The 17,645-nt window shown below is 42.4% G+C and overlaps 1 protein-coding gene across 1 annotated transcript; it reads left to right on the top strand.

The window, feature by feature from the left end:
* The first annotated feature begins 13,606 nt into the window (after positions 1-13,606).
* Positions 13,607-16,294, top strand: pou3f3a (POU class 3 homeobox 3a). Its single transcript, XM_047601007.1, has one exon. The coding sequence runs from the start codon at positions 14,268-14,270 to the stop codon at positions 15,537-15,539; it is 1,272 nt and encodes a 423-aa protein (XP_047456963.1). The 5' UTR covers positions 13,607-14,267; the 3' UTR covers positions 15,540-16,294.
* The last annotated feature ends 1,351 nt before the right edge of the window (positions 16,295-17,645 follow it).

Below are 17,645 nucleotides of genomic sequence, written 5' to 3'. Positions count from 1 at the left end.
CATTAGTCCATTATATTTTTTTATTGATATTGTAACAGTTAGCCATTAGGCTAACGATATCCTGTGGTTGCTTGACTGGTTTGAGATGTGGGGAGTGTGGATGCAAGTGGTCCTTTGGGTACCGTTTGAGTTTTTCTGATTTGCCTGGTTTTATTGTCCTGCTCTGGGAGAGCTCTTGGGAGAGTGTGTACAATAAGACGGTCAACGTTATCTTATTCACCTGTCAATAGCCGGGTTTACGCAGAGACTTTTTTTCTCTTTCTGATTGAAGGTCTCGGGTTGATTTCTGGTTTCTGGCTTTAGGCCACGGTCAAGGCAGCAGAGGTCTGTGTTTGATGTTTACATGCACCTCTACTTCTAATCAGAACGCGTGAAATGTGCAGATCGATGAAAACATCACGTGACTGATCTCTCTTCTTATCAGTGTAGTAGTTGCTGTTGTTTTTACACTTTTATTATTAAAGCAACAGCTCGATTCGGAAAGTTTGTGGCGTCATATGCACTTTTGCAATTGTGTTGGCCTTATAGAAGCTGGTCTTCAAGGTTTTCAATTTTTGATGGAACTTTTTAACCAGTTCGATGTTTCTTATTTTCTCTGCCGTCTAAACGAGCGATAACGTCTAGTTCTTTCAGAGTTGTTATTAAAAACAAACTCTCAAACTCTCTGTGCATTTACATCAAGCGGAGCATGCTCAGACAGAACGGAGCCTGACTCTGTTCTGATTCACCGTTTACATGACTTTCGATCGGTTTGGGAAACCGAATGTAATTTAATTTGGTTTGAGCCTGTTCATTCACATTTTATAAGGAGCATTTTCATTCTGTTTGAGCTTCTAAATTGAGTTTTGACGGAATATTTGGCTCCATGCAAACCCAGCTAATGGTTTTAATGTTTATTTGGGTGCTTTTTTTCTTTCCTACCGAGTAAAAATACTGAAGCCACTCAATCCTCATATCCAGCTAGAACACCTCTTCACATACAAGCTTCTTCTGGCTTCTAAATTGAATATTAAAATGTATCTACGTACGTATATAGTTGTTGTGTCAGCTCTTGACTATCCTGAATGAAGCTCATCTGAAGGGCTCAAGTGTTTTGGAATCATAAGGGCATTTTTTTCTTTAGTCTTTATTCAGAGCTAACCAGCTGCTAACAGAAGCTCAATGTGTAACCGTGTCTTTGTAAAAGAGGGTTTGGGTGAATTATTGATTCCCACCACCTCCCACCTGGAGAATGTGGAGAAAACACCTGAACCTTTCTTAACTGATAGTAGAAGGAAAAACAGATCTGGCAAATTACAACAGGGATTTTCACTTAGTGAAATTACACACCAACAGTTTGCACTTAGATTATGATAAGGCACGCTGCATGTGGTATAAGGCAGTAATGACTGAAGCAATTAACTCCACTGATCTTTTCAGTAACACCTGCGGCACAGGGGGCTCAGTCACATTTTTTTTTTTTTTCTCCGGCACAAAACAAGGAACAATTTCCATACTACTAATTGTCTTGTTATGAGGTCCTGGTGCGTTTAAGTCTTCATACTCTAAGTTCACAGCCCCGTCCCATCTCCAGTCGCTACACATTGTGTCCTCATTGCCTTTATCAATCTACTGGAGCCCAGAACAAAGACCTTTGTGTTCAAACAGCAATTACTCTCTCATCTCCTGAGGCATCAGCACAGGCCTAATTGGATTTAAATGAACCCCCAAATTTCCCTTTGTTACTGAAAATAATATGCAAGGCTTTTTAATTAAGATCCGATACAAGCCCACGTGGAGGGTCTGCAGTTGCTTTCATGTCCTGCTCTTCAAATGGAGGCTCAGGCTGGACGTGGCGGACAGTTTGGTGCAGAAGTTGGCTCAGTGGGTGGTTGCATGTAGTGGTAGCGTGCACGTGTGTGGTTGTGTCTGTCAAGGGAGGTGGATAAGTTAATTAAAAGAGCTTTAATGTGATTGTTAGTTTACTATGAAGACAAGTGTCAGAGCAAAACTTAAACTGTAGCATGAGAAAACATTTTATCTTATACCGCTTCCACAGGGTCGAGCTGCCTTGGTTTGCTTTTTACTGGGTAAATGACACCGTAAAACTAAAAAAATGTCTTTTAGGATTTAATTATGATGATGATTTATTTAGATTTTTGTTCTCTCTTGGTGGCATTGGTCTTAAGTTATCTTAAAATTAAAGGATACGGCTCTCTTGTTTGTCTTGCAAAACCAAAAATGTTGTGTACTTTCAAGAAAATGAACTACAAGCCATTGTGACCATTGTTCATCTGTGTCACCTGGAAAAATTGAGAAGATTAGCCAGCAGCTGAAAAGCAACTGCCGTATTTATAGGTCCACATCTTTGTTGCTCATCATGACTGGAAAAGTGAAAAGAAAGACTTTTTTTTTTTTATCTGTTTCAAAGATCCATTGTATACAATTTAAAGGAGCCTATTGTAGAAGTGCTTCTTTTATCTTCAAATGAGCCTTTACAACAATCAGGCATAGCATTAAACCCTTCCACTTTCCTAATATTGCAGGTCTCCCCTGTGTCTCCAAAACAGTTGTGATGCATCAGTGAATGGACATGGTCCTTCTGAGGGTGTCCTATGGCGTCTGGAAACGGGATGTTGTTAGTGGGGGTTCCAGTGCATCCCACAGATACTTGATCAGTTTGGGATCTAGTAAATTTGGAGGCTGCTGTCATCCAGGAGTGTCATTGCTATGGGGTTCTGGTCTGGTCTAGGTGGGTGCTACATGTCTAAGTAACATCCACATGAGCACCAGGTCCAAAAGTTTCTCACCAAAACATGTTATTTTCTTCTTCTGTCAGTCTCCTGTTAATGTTGTGACTGATCAGTGTATTTATTACTACTACTAATCCTCTTCGTGCCATGTGGGCTTTGACAATCTGCCTCCATCAGGACCTGTCCTTGGCCCCATGTAAGGTTCATCTCCTTTAGCTCAGCTGTCACGGTTCGTCGCCAGGTTGTTTTGGGTCGACTTTGACTTCTTCTCTTCCAAGCTGGGGTCCATCTCAAGGCAACCCTTTGGTGTTCGATCCCGGTCCGTTCCGAGCGCATGTCCCAGCCATCTTAAACGGCGTATTTAAATAGAGGAATAACGCATATTCGCCTTTGACTACAGAGACAGTATTGGTTTAGTTTTGTAGTGAAATCCGGCCCAAAAAATGTCAGAAACGTTAAATCACGACTACAATATCTCAATGACATCTCCAGTCTCAACAGCGTACTTCGCGATGGTAACTGCAACTTCATTCTTTCTTAGGAGTTGTTAGAAAAGAAGCGTTCAGCCAGACCGGCATGTGTACCTCAGCCGCAATTGAAAGTCCTGACATGTGTTTAACAGATGCTCTGGCACACAAGGAATCCATTGCCTTTGGCATAGGTGTACAGACGGAGAGAAATGTGCTGAGTCTGAATGAAGCTGTCAGATTTTACACTTGGAGTCCACACTGACAGTGATCATTTGCTGCTTCAAAGGTGATTAGATTGCAACCCAAGAATGTTCTCTCTGTGGATCTTTCTTTTCGGGAGTGGAGTGGATTGGGGGGGTATGATTGACTGATTGATTTGCGTGACATGCGTTCAGCTGCTTTCGTCCTTTAGTAGTATGTAGATCTACCAGCAGCTAAAACAGGAAGTCATCAGTCAGCCAATCGCAGTCATGAATCATCCGGTCTTTGACTTCATTAGTTTGTTGAGGCAGCTTTGGCCAATCGCGATGGAAGATTCAGGAAAGGAGGAACGTGACTCCAAGTACGGAATACGAAATGCAGTTTGTGATATTTCTTTTTAAGTAATTATTGCTCCATCTCTTAATTTCGCTGTGCTTTAAACTTGGGTCGCGAACACGGCTGCAAAATCGAACGAAGTTCAAATAACCCTGCACACACTGCCACTAAAAGAATGGGTTAATGCTTCAGTGAATTAGCAGGAGAAATAATAGCAGATGACTGAAGAGCAAGGAACTCATCTTTTCATTTGCTGATAGACGAACCGTCGTTCTCTGTAACTCTGCACACATTTCAGGTCATTTCCATTACCTCAGCCGAGACTTTGGAAGATAATGATAAAGCGCTGAATGGAATATATTTTCACATTCTCCTCACCTAATATGCAATTCTCCCTTTTCATTGAGAAACAGGAGGAAATATTAAGCTAGGAAAATATTAGCAGGGCAGAACATTGCAAGCAGTGTCAAGGACTGCTGTTTCTTTTACACAGTGGAGTTCATACGTGCAGTCAAATATATATTCATAGTTCAACCCTGCGTTTAAAAGCAAACCCAATTAAAACCTTCACTTTATAATAACAGGCAGTGGTTGTGTGTCTCTAAAAGTGTTGGAGGAACCGAGGAGGGGGGTTTGCAGTTGCAGCGTTGCCGTAGAGAAGATGGCGCAGCTGAAACTGTGCACGGTGGAGATGATGAAGAGTGAACGGAGCTGCGAAGCTTTCAATAGCTCTCATTTCTGTCCTCCTTTTCAAGTCTGGAGAATTTCAGCTCCTGCTCCACAAGGTAAAGCCGAACAGTTCCATGTGGTTTGTGAGTGAATTAATCATGATGATTAATTGGCTTTCAAGTTAAATATCCAGTGAGCGATGTCAGGCTGCCAGAGATCAGGGTTAAATTGACAGGCCTTTAAGAAGAAGCAGATTGATTTACACAGCAGCTAATGAATCCCCCTCCACCCAGAAGGGGAGGAAAGGTAAACAAGTCTTTTCTTTTCCTTCCTCCCATCTGCTTTGTTCGAGCAAACTTTGCTCTCTGTGTTGAACGTGGCGCTGAGGCTATTGATGAATTCCCTCCTCTTATTGCTTTTCCTCCGTGATGATAGGACATTAAAAAGAGACAGAATGTGTTTGCTAGTGCTAGTCGGTGCTAGTGGAAATACTTTGTAGTGTCATAGAGTGGAAGATCATCAGCATCTGGGGCCCAGTTTGATCATTCAGTGCAGTAAACCAGTGCTAGCAAAGATCAGTCTGCTGCGGAGATACATTACGTATATATACGGCTTATTCTGCACACTGAGCTAACTACCATTAACTCTTTGACATTAACTCTCACTGGCATTTTGCTCTTAGCTTTGGACTAGGTGGGTGGAATGACCAAAAATATGTATCACGGTATTTTTCAAAATTCTGACTGTGTCACGGTATTTTTTTTTTCATGCATAAACAAGTGTTTTCTAACATTTTCTACTGTTTGTGAGAGGAATTGGATGGACTATTTTACTGTGGAGATGAGTAAATATTGTAGAATAATCCCACACTAGTAGTAAAAGAGGTTTGCATGGACCCGTGTTGGCACTGCCCGCTGGAAAAGAAAGAAGAAGAAACAGGGACAATTACAGTTTAATTATTTTGACATATTTATTCATATTAATACTGTAAGTGTAGTCAACATTTTTTTTCCCTCATTCATATTTTTTTTTCCGTTCTACCACTTCATTTTTCAGACCTTTTCCATCTTCACTCCACCTCACAGTGACACAGTCGCACCATGCGTGTTTAGAAGCACCGCATTAACAATGCTCCGGTCTGAAACAGTGTTTCGCGGCGCAGCGTTCTGAACACAGTGTGATCAAATACACCGGTATACCTGTATAATATAAATTCATATCATAATGAAAAAAAAAAAAAAATACTGGTATTCGGTATGAACCAGTTTTCCACCCAGCCATACGTTGGACATCGCTATGCAGCTAGTAATCACAATAATAGTACAGTCAGCTGGAATCAGTGTGGCCAACGCCTCAGCCAACCTTGGTTATCTTCTTCTATTGAATGAATTCAGTGTTGTCAATAACGTTGGAGGAAAATCTTCCCTTAATATATTTTCTGCAGTGCTTCACGGCGAGTAGAAACACTTGCATCTGACTGATGCTTTAGGTCATGCAAACAGATGAGAGTTAGTCAAGTTGGAAAGTCATCAGATTGATTTCTGAACCGACTGGAGGAATGTTCTCTTTATAAATGTTGATATTTATTCATTTCATTTCAAAATGTTTTTTAAATTTCTTTTTATTATCCTTTTTTGTTTCTTCTAATTTTCAGAATGTTAATTGCAAATATAACAACCCAAAGACGTCCCAAGGGTTAGGCAGGTGTAAGTACAGTTGGTTATTTTATACAACAAAAAAGCAAGATGGAGTGTGGCTGGGTAGTTGTTGGCAAATTTGCATTTTGACTCTATGTGAGCTCTATGTACCACTTTGACTTGTATTAGGCTAAACATGGATATTTATTAAGAGTTTGCTGACTGATCATTGAAAAATTCTCCAAAACTTAATCCACCAGCAGAGGAGATTAAGTGTGAAATTGTCAATGGTGCAACATGGCTAAAAATTTTTTAAAAATGCTTTCTTCTTTTTCAATTCTTTGCTTCTTTATTTCCTCACTCATGTCAAGACACTGGTCCTTTCACTTGAGCTGACCAGTAGTTTGTAAATATAATTGAAATGCATGCGTGACTGGCTTTGCAGTACATCACAGTCAGCAGAAGTGTTCCATCCTACATTTCCTTTTCTTTCCGTGCTCTTTATTTTGAAGCAGAAAAGTCATAATATCCGTGTTGCATCTCCAAGCCACGCTGAAAGGTCACGGCTGGTGAAAAGCAGAAGCTGGAGCACTTGCAGTGTTTTGATGTTCAGTGCTACCTATTCCCTCTCTCCAACCCCCCCCGAGCCCCTCTGATCTACTCTGCAGCTCATTAAAACACCCTCTCCACCTCCACATTAGCATCAGAGTCATGGTCAGACTGCTTTGTGTTATAAGGGTGGAAAACAATATCAATAACAACAACAAAAACAATAGTAGCCTTTGGTCCAGGGAGGAGAGGAGGAGAAAGGTCTTTGATAATGTACATCAAAGACAGATGCTGAAGTAGGCCGTGTATTCATTGCGTGCATGCCAAGGTCGTCTCTGATCCTGATCGTGCGGCGTTAGCGCTCGGGGGCCGGTTTGATGGCGCAAGGTGAGTTGCTGGGTCTTGTCTTCAAGAGTGAGAAGTCAAACATTGCAACGGGCGAAGCCTTTGACGTCGCGCCACTCGTTTGACATTGGTTTCCCTTGCGTGGCCGCGTGTGCATGTGAACCATTTTTCTGCTTTGTAAGAAACGCGCGCTGAAAGGAGACCTGCTTAAATCAGCTTCCACTTGTGTAAAAATCTAATCAAGGATGAAAATGAACGGAAGCTTTTGACTCGATGACCATCACAGAACTAATCTGAGCCCTTTGAACCGAGGGATCTGCCTTTTCTCTCATCAAACAGAACAAAATGTACCTCAGTTTTGCTTGTTATAAAATGGTGATGTATCAGTACTTCTCTCTAATAAGAAATCCTCAATAAGAATTCTTGACCTTGGAATATAAATTGACCAATCGACACCGACTCAAGATCCTTTTACATGCTTTTTCTCAAGGTTTCAACCATATTATAGTCCTCATTAGGCATGGGGCCCTGACTATAGATATATATATATACACACACATAGCTGAACCCTTTGTGTCGTCACCCATAGAAGTCCTCGAGAATGGTTTTGAAGCTCAGCACTGGCAGCTCTGGATGCCAGCATCTTGGCAGTGGAGAAAGGAGTGGACTGTGAGGGGGGCTGATGTTAAAGGGGTGTACAAGCAGGAAGACTGTTGGAATTTGAGTTGTAGCGGCATGAGTTGTTGTACTGATCTCTGCTTCAGGGCCATGTGGTTGAGGTGTCGACCACTGGAAGCGGCAAAGTTTCCTGAAGGTTTATCGCAATAAAACACCATCCATGATTTCGTTCTTACACCACATTCACCATGCAGCATAAAGCAAGTGGCATTGTTGTGCAATGTTTTATTTCGTGCTGTCTACGATAGAGGGTATGCACGTGGCGTCACATCAAACGGACATCTCCGTGGTTACGGCCACCGAGTGGCAAAAAGTGACAGTTGAACATGGAGATTAGCAGCATTAGTTTGAATCATAGGCTTTAATAGCGTCTAAACTGTAAAATGTATTTAAAAAATGGAGAGGAGCTGTTTTGCAATTGACCAACAGATTTGAAAAGCAGTGGGAGATATATTTTCTCTGACTGCCAAAGAAAAGAGAAGTACATTGATCGCTGCATTACAAGAAACAACTGGAACCCAAGCACTAAAACCTGGTTTTGTGGTTCACATTTAGTGTCATGTAATATTAATTTATTCTGTATTATTTTGATGAAGTCATACCTTAAGTTAATTCTCAGGTTACGTTCTGGAGGGCTGTCAGATAAGTTTGTGCATGTTGTTGTTTTGGCTTAGTCACAGTCGACAGTAACTATTTCAGTTCGAACAATAAATAAAAATAAATGGTATATTTGTGATCACTTCTCATCCTTTTAAACGTCCGGTCGGACGCTACAGTATTGTACAGCTTCAGTTTAGCTCTTAGCGTTAGCATCTTTTATTTAGCTACATTCATCATAACTGAAATGGCCTGAAACTAACTTAAATTAACTGTATCTGAGGCTAATCCACTTTTCCAAATCCACACTAGTTTGTATGGATCATTATCAAGTCCAATTGTCCCTAATTTTATCTGATAATCTACATTTTTCCCTGGTTTTGCTGTATTTACTGATACAATTCACCATGTTCTTGCCACTCAGGGGGCATCATCTAAACTTAAATGTGTTGTCTCCTTCAGACAAGAAAAACACACTGGATTAACTGAAGTTGCAATAGGTTCCAGAAATAAAAATAGGAGGCATATAATGGGAAGGAGCATGTAACAAGAACTTTGGAGTGTAAATGTGAAACTCTTCTCGCTGTGCTGGGAATAAGTGTTAATTCCAACACTGCAAGACATCATTAGCGCGCTGCGTTTAAAGGTACCCGCTGTATTTGTTTAATTAGATTCTGATGTGAGGTGTCTTGATGGACGGATGTCTCAGCGGACCACTTAGTGCTGATGTATTCACAAAAAAATGACATGTTCAACGGTGCTCTTATGTTGTAGTGTTCTAAAATTTCCTAGGTAAACATTTTTAAATACATTTTTTTTTTTTTTTTTAAAAAAAGCTAAACATTATGTCGCTTTTTGTGCACTCTTAGTTATTCCCTATGGGTTATAACTTATCGATTAATATCAGATTCATACGTATATCTTCGATGCCACTAGTTTCCACAGTCGCATTGTAATGGGATCGCAAATTAAAACGCCACGGAGCTGTTTTGCTACTTGTATTAGAAGTCACTTAATATTTCAGTATGTGATACTTCCCTCTCTCCCTCCGAGCCCACCTGAGAAATCATCCCGACTACAGAGAGCCTTTATGAGCACGTGCTCTTCGGTGGGAGCTTCAGAGAGAAATCTGTCCATTCATGAAAGGCGTAGGGCCAGCCAGACTCAGCCAGGCCGGGCCTTCAGGGACACCGGCTGTTTGACTTGGCTCGTGAAACAACCTGGGTACAGGGCTACAGTTGTCCGTGGCCACAGGCTGCAGAGCTGCAGGTATTTCCTGACTAAATTTCTCTGTCATACTGTTTGCAGTCATATTTGTAGGACAGTGAGGATACTGCGCAGACAGAACATGCAGGAAAAACTCGAGTAGGGAGACACAAAAACAACCACAAACGCAGAAACATTGTGTTTTTGTTTTCATTTCTATTTCTGCTCATGAGCCTTTCTGAAAGCTAAGAGGAAATTAAAGACTTATAGGCTTCCTTTGTCTTAACCCATTTTACATGTCTTATTTTTTCTTTCTCCGCAATATAAGCACCATATTTTTTTTTCCGTGTAGTTTTATCTGAATGTTTTGACTCAGAGAGTCTCATCTTCTCTCAATTTCCTCTGTTTTTCTTCTGGCCCAGATGTTGCTCTTTTCTACCGTGTTTAGTTTTGCGTAAACATTAATCATAGACTTCTGTACCTTCTCTTTCCGAGAACACTTTTCACCATTTTGTTAATGCATTCAGACACTTCTGCGCACACCTGCAAGCACCTGGATACACACACACATATACACACACACACAATGTCTTTGCACCGTTTCCCTTCTCTATCCTTTCTGCTATTCCTTGTGTCTTTGGCCCCTTTCACGTCACCAGTTTGGATTAATGAATGTCATTTTCACATATTAACTCCCCCCTTAACGCATAATGGGCCCGGCCCACAACGGTGTTTAACCGGTGCGTCCGTCCGCTGGGTGTCATCGTTTAAGGCGCGGCGGGGGTTTGTAATTGACAGTTGTTCCAGTGCGGTAAACACGACTGCCCCCCTCCTCCTCCTCCTCCTCTTTCTCCTTCTCCTTCTCCTTGCCCGCTAGCTTCCCTCTGCAGTGAGCAGTTCCACCACATCGAGTACAGTTGAGAAACTGTCCCAGGAAACTTTTAATCCCAAATGAATCATGTTTATACTCAGGTATGGCCTTTGAGCAATTTCAAACATCACATCACATCACAGTGCATTAAGACACTGAACCTCAAAGACATCTGCCTTTGAATCTGAGAGCTATTGGTCACGTTCCTCTCTTATTTCTCCGTCTCTGTGAATGAGGACTTTGGAAATGAAAGTGCTTTGATCATTTCCCCTCTATATCCTCTGCTTCACACTCTCCCTGCACGCCGACTACCTCACTTTGTCTCTCCTTGTGTCTCTCCCTCTCCCTCTCTCTCTCGCCGCGGCTGCCTCTGCTTCTGATTTAAAGACGCAGCAGGGGGTTGTGGGTAGAGGCTCACGCTGTGAAGGATCTCTCTGACTCAGGGAGAGCTGAAGGTCAAACACACTCATGATCAGAACCACAGGGTGACAGTGAAGAGGTAGAATATAAAGAGTACGGGGATGAGGAGAAGTTCAGCGCAGACAAACATTGCAGTAAAGTCAAACGTGTAAATACGACGTCCTGCTGCTGCGGCAGAGGAAGGGAACCGTTTCCCCGTTCGTACAGTGCAACATGCACGAAGAGATCGTTCGGTGTTACCTGCTAACGACAACAATCCACGTTTGGTGAGATCTGGTTACGGGCTCTGCAGAAAAATAAACTTAAGTGACAACGCGGGCCAACCTTCGCGCGTTCATTTTTGTTTTCGTCTCCCTCGCTCGTGCTTTTCTCTTTTCCTAATTAGACGGACCCTTGACTGACAAAGCAAACAAAACAAGAGCATAGACAAGAGAAAAAAATCATCTGTTTCTTTGAATGGAAAACTCCTGGAGCCCAGATGAAGGCTTTTCTTTTTTTCTTTTCGCAATTTTTGTTGGAAGCATTTGCATATTTCAAAAGTCTACCAAAGAAAATAGCCCGGGGACAGAAATGGCCGATCTGCATGTTGAAGACTCAACAGAGGGCGAGCAGAGGGAGACGAAGAGAGGCGGGGAGGGGGAGAGAGGGGAGGGGGGGAGAGAGAAGGAGTCTCTGTGTAAATAATTTGAGGGAGATCTTAAAGAAACAATGATGTCAATTAGCTGACGGTGTCATGCTCATTATGCTGGATTAATTGCAGTATTCACCGCGACTAAAACAGATGATTTTCTTAGTTGTCAAGCAGCTCCATGGCGAAAGAGAAGGGAACAGAGGGAAAAAATGTGCATCATAAGAAGGCCTCTTCACCCAGCTTCCTTCATGAATAACAAATAGAGGACCCGGTGCTGTGACCAGGCAGCACAACACATGAAAAACATTACTGCCCTTCCCCGAGTCGTCTACTTTTCTCCACATTATGCTGGTAGGCTCCAAACACTGTGGCGCTTTTGTGCAGCTTCTCTGCGCATACTGAAAGTTTGAAAAAGCTGCAGAACAAATAATCGGCCGCTGATAAAAAAAAAAAAAATATTAGAATCTTGTTTTCAGAATTTAAACGTCATTACAACAATTACGATATATTAGTTTTTTGTGTAATATCTCTCGGATTCCTTGAAATTTTCTCTGTGCCGTCTTTATGTCATGTGCAAATCCTTGAAACCACAAGGACAGCGCTTCTGCAAACATGCTGGAAATGAAGCGAGGGATTTGGCAAAAGTCTGCTAAACATTTATGGTTTCGGGTATTATAAAATCAACATTTTTTTCCCTTTGCAGTTTGGCATTTTAGATATTTGAAGTTTGACCACTTTAGCTGAAAGAGGTTTTTAGTCGGGTTAGCACGCATGGTCACAACTCGAGACTTTGTTATGAAGTCTCTTAAGTGATTCTTTACATGTAAATGATTATTTTACATGTAGAAGGAAATGTCACAGCCGAGGAGAAAGCACCACCCAGAAAGCGTTCTTGCCACCAAGTTACAATGAAAATGTCGTCTACTGCTAAACCCAGAAGTGCCACCTTATACACACATTATGATTTTAGAGTCGGTCATTCCTGACAATTTAATGTCCTGTCAGCACAGATGTGAAAGTGGAAAGCAGCTGGCTCAAGCCACTTTCTTGAAAGTTAAAAATTTTAAAGTGCTAATTGTTGAACTGCACACAGCTCATCTTGAGAGTATGTAAATAAAAGCTCACTGGACTCTTGAAGGGATGTTGGGAAACACCCAACCAGTTTATGTGCTAGTACTGGAAATTACAGTGTGACATCATATGGAAAAAATATGTAAATTTTATATTTGTTCAACTGTTAATTGATAGTCATCTTATTTGCACTGCTTCTTAGTTTATTGCAAGTACTTTAATGCATTTTAATCTCACTTTTAGAACTTTACAATAAGGTAATAAGAATAATAAATAGACTGTTTGCTTTTGCTGATAAATCCCTTAACATGTTTAGATTATTTTTTCCTAATTGATTATATCCTAAAATCATAATTATAAGAACGTGCTCGCTGGTCCTAATACAGTTAATGTAAATTTAAATGTGATAATGAGCGCAGTTGATGTTGTTGGGAGGGAGGGAGGAATGCGGATTTGTGTCAAGTTTAACTTTTACCTTTTGGATAAGATCCAAGACAAATCCGCTGAAAAACATAAATGATCAACACGTTTACTGGGCCGCACCTGGCTCTCTCTTCCCGTCACAAACCTCCATGTGTCTCAGTCGGTGCATAACTCTCTCAAGACCCGTAAAAGCGAGGCAACCCCGAAGTAGAAAATCCCCCACGACACGTTTGTTTAACTAGCCGTCCATAAACCGACGCAGCATGGAAACGTCCCGCTAGAATCGTTTTGTTTTTTTTGTTTTTTTGTTTGCTTTTTTTGAAGATGGAAAAATCAAACTGCATGCTGGTTTTCAGCGCTCAACAGTGCGACGCGTCACGCCACCATGGCCTTCCCTTTACCATGTGAAAAGGGGAGCGCATTAAGATGCCAGAGGCGTCCGAACCCACTGAGCGACAAAAGCCGACTCCAGTATCCTTGGTTCAGGCCTCAACTGCTCCGGAATATTATAAATAATTATCAGACATTGCTTCATCCTCGACTTTATTGTCATCGAGTTTGTCAAAAGGGTTCAATAATACATTTTAATTATTTACATATATTTAATAGTTTCCTTACTTTGGAAAAACTTTTCTCTTTCTCTTATCCAGCCTACTGTTTTTATTCACATTGTACTTTGCGAATACTTGAAGACACGGCCAGGCTATTCTGCGCCTTTTTTTTTAATATCATTTTTTTCGTTGATTGTAATATTTTCCAGCAAATTGTTGCATTTTCTCGCAGCGAGATCTCTATGCACCCGAGGCTCAACTCTTAGGCTCACCAACTCCTCTCTGGCTGTGCGTCCAATCAGCAGGAGCTCTGCAGAGCAGTTCTGTTGTAATTGGATGGAGATGGGAGAGGAATACGCAGCCTTGGCACATCGTAAACACATGCTCGTCTCCTTCGCACTGTAGAGGACGCGCCGGATAGAGCAGATGCAGTCGGCTGAGGAGCCGAGACACTGCAGAGACTTAAATCCTCTTTTTTTCTCATCATGATTATTTCATCTCTGAAATAATTTAACGTCAATATCAGACATGTAACCAGATACACAAGTGAACTAACAGCTCTTTGGTTTGTCACGGATCAGAAAAGGTGTTTTTTTTTTTCCATATTAAGTCTGTGGATTACGCACGGCGGAGCTCCCGGGACAGAGAAAAGTTCTGAAACTATCGTTTTGCCGCACAGGGATGCGTTTTGTGACACGGGTTACAGCAGCACGAGTCGCCCTTTAACTAAAACTACCATATAAGCCTCTATGGAGTGATTTGGCACTTTTTAAATTGCGCAAATATTTCACTCGTGCTGAAATAGACTGAACTTATTCATGGATTAGAGAAAAACGGACTTACACCGAACGCCAGAAGAAAGAATTACATCTTAAGATATATGCTTTGGGGAATGGCAACAGCCACATCGAGTCCATACCTAACCAGCAGCAGGATTTTATCCGGGCCGGTCCTTCACTCTGATCGGAGGGGTGGTGGCATGCAGCCGGGCAACACCGCTGTGACCACAGTGTCTAGTGGATACAGAGGGGACCCTTCGGTTAAGATGGTGCAGAGTGACTTCATGCACGGAGCAATGGTGGCGAGTAACGGGGGACACATGTTAAGCCATGCCCACCAGTGGGTGACAACGTTGCCTCACGCAGCAGCCGCGGCGGCTGCGGCTGCAGCGGCTGCGGCAGATGCCGGCTCTCCGTGGTCTCCCGGTTCCCAGCAGCAAGAGGTGAAGAGGAACACCGGCAGAGATGACCTCCACTCAGCTCTGCACCACAGGTCTCCACATCTGGGACCCCATCAGACACATCCGGGAAGTTGGGGAGGCACCTCCGCAGCGCATATCAGCATCACAGAGGGCCAGCAGCAGCAGCAGCAGCAACAACAGTCCCTCATATACTCCCAGCCTGGAGGATTTACAGTCAACGGGATGTTGAGCTCACACACCGGTCAGAGCCTCATGCACTCGGGGCTGGTGCGCGGAGAGTCCCCTGAGCTGGACCACAGCAGCCACCACCATCACCATCACCACCATAATCACCACACGCACCATAACCAGCATCACAGCGTGGGCCACGAGTCTCACTCAGACGAGGACACCCCGACATCTGATGATTTGGAGCATTTCGCCAAACAGTTCAAGCAGCGGCGAATCAAGCTCGGTTTCACCCAGGCAGACGTGGGCTTAGCTTTGGGCACACTGTACGGCAACGTGTTCTCACAGACCACCATCTGCAGGTTTGAAGCGCTCCAGCTGAGCTTCAAGAACATGTGCAAACTGAAACCTCTTCTGAACAAATGGCTGGAAGAAGCCGACTCCACGACCGGCAGCCCGACCAGCATCGACAAGATCGCCACCCAGGGCAGGAAGAGGAAAAAGCGCACATCCATCGAGGTGAGCGTAAAAGGCGCGCTGGAGAGCCACTTCCTCAAGTGTCCCAAACCCTCCGCGCAGGAGATCAACTCTTTAGCGGACACTCTGCAACTAGAAAAGGAGGTGGTCAGGGTCTGGTTCTGCAACCGGAGGCAGAAAGAAAAGCGCATGACGCCGCCTGGACTCCCGCGCACCCCAGAGGACGCATATTCACAGGTGGGCAGCATGGGACCGGACACACCGTCCCCCTCCATAGAGTGCAAGAGGATGTATAGCGACACGTGAAAAGAACAAAAGGAAGGACAGGAAATCTGAACAACGTGAAGTGTTTGAACAGTGTTTTAGATAAGTGTTTCCCAGAATTACGAAAGTATCTGGTTACCATTTCTTACATTGTCCATGACCTTTGATCCACAAAATCTCTGTTACCTAGAGTGTGTTCATTTCAGAGCAGGGCAAATGTCCACCAGTATGCATCTTTAGTTATTTTTCTGCACTATGAGCTGAATTCTGATCAGAAAACCGGTAATTGTTCACCGAAATATTACAACCCACAGAGGAGAAATTAAAAGTTAAGATGCTTTAACACCAAAATGGAAACATTTTTTTTTTTCTTTCACCCCATATCTTTGTACTGTTAAAACAAAAGTTCCCTTGTTATGCTGCAGAGTTTGATGTGCCACACTAGACTGGGCTGTTGCCTACATTTTATTTCTAATGTAACATTTTTTTTTAAAGTTTTATTCTACATTTAATGAGCAATAAGTGAGCTACCTTCCAATGTGTTTCTTACTTTTGTGTTGTCTGTGGAATTATGTTGTGACACGGTAAAAATGGTCAACAAGCAATTTCCAGTTATTCCAATATTGTACTTTCCTGTATAGGAGACTTCTTTTTACAAATAAGCAAACATTCCCTTAACTTTATGTACAAGCCTGCCGCGTATTCTTGTGTGATGATTTGGACTATTTATTTTCCCCCTACTGTGTTTATTTTCACGGAAAATACTAATTATTTAATAAATTTGACATAAAACTGTGTTATGGTTTGACATGGCCATCATTAATGAATACACACACACACACACGCATTTAACAGGCCCGCTCGTCATTTTCATCTGTCATTTTAGTTCACACTTTCAGTTATATATTAAACATGTACTCTGCTGCTTTCTTAATGCATATTGTCCAACGAGCCAGTGAGAATGTACTTGTCCAAACTGGAGCTAGAAGTGTCTTTCATGAGATAATATACAGACGTGAGGAAATCGGGCTCAGTTGTTCAGCCAAGGCTTTCTTGTTAATATCATCTTTAGATTTTCAGATGTTTTACACAATTTATAGAATAATTAGGTTAACTAATTAAACTGTTAATTTAAAAAAAAAATTAAAATTGTTATAACACAACTTCTTAGTTTTTATGCCTCCTGTCTTTGCTAAATCTCCGCTTACTCTGTCAAGACTGCATGCATCTACATTTATGTGTAATATACTGCGCGCCAGTGTGGCTCATGTGTCCCGTGGCAGGGCTACGGACTGCAGCTCAGTGGAACGCAGCCAATCGGAGGTCGGCCATCCCAGCTGGCAGTTCACCTCGTCGGCGGTTGCCAAGGTGACGGTGAGATGGAGTGACACGAGGCGGTGGATCTTTTTCCCACAGATGATGTGTCTGGCAGCAAGAAGCTCAGGACGTCTGGTGGGGGTAAAAAAAAACAAAAAACAAACACCACAATCTTCTCTCCAACTTAACGCACAATAATACATATGTGTTGTAGACACAAACCGATGGTGGAAAACGCCACAGACGTGCCGCGCTTGCTGCGAAAACAGGGAGGGTGGAGGTCAAAGGTCGGCTGCTTCAGTAGCTGTTGACAGGACACAGAGGAGTAAACACAAACTGTGAAGTTAATGATTTCTGCAAGTGTCACACTTTTAATTGCACTGAGTGGATTTATTCTAGACACTTCCACATTGACATCCTGCCTTAACAAAAAAACAAACAAACCAGTGACTGATTTTTTTTTTTTTTTTTTTGGGAAGGCCCGTCGGTCTTTATGTGATTCAGGATTAAACGGTTTCCTTTGGTTTTCTGTTATTGCTAGAGCCACTTATTTCCTATTGCCAGCGATCAATAAAGCTCATTACCACTTTCAAAACACACATGAAAGGTGTGCGTCTGCTTGTGTTCTTGCTGAGTGTTCGGCACATTTTAAGGGGAACACTAGCTTTGTGATTATAATTAGCCGGGCGGACGGATTGGTTTGAGCGCGGGTCTTTCCACGTTCGCACTATGGAGCCGTTTTTTAATGTCTGGGAACATGGTGATGGTTCCAAGAAAGCTGATACAGACAGAAATAAACTATTTATGTTAAAATTTATTTTTTAAACACAT

This window comes from Mugil cephalus, chromosome 12 (genome assembly GCF_022458985.1).
Source record: "Mugil cephalus isolate CIBA_MC_2020 chromosome 12, CIBA_Mcephalus_1.1, whole genome shotgun sequence".
NCBI lineage: Eukaryota > Metazoa > Chordata > Actinopteri > Mugiliformes > Mugilidae > Mugil > Mugil cephalus.
The sequence above is the reverse complement of the archived record's forward strand: the minus strand, read 5'-3'. Positions and strand labels throughout refer to the sequence as shown.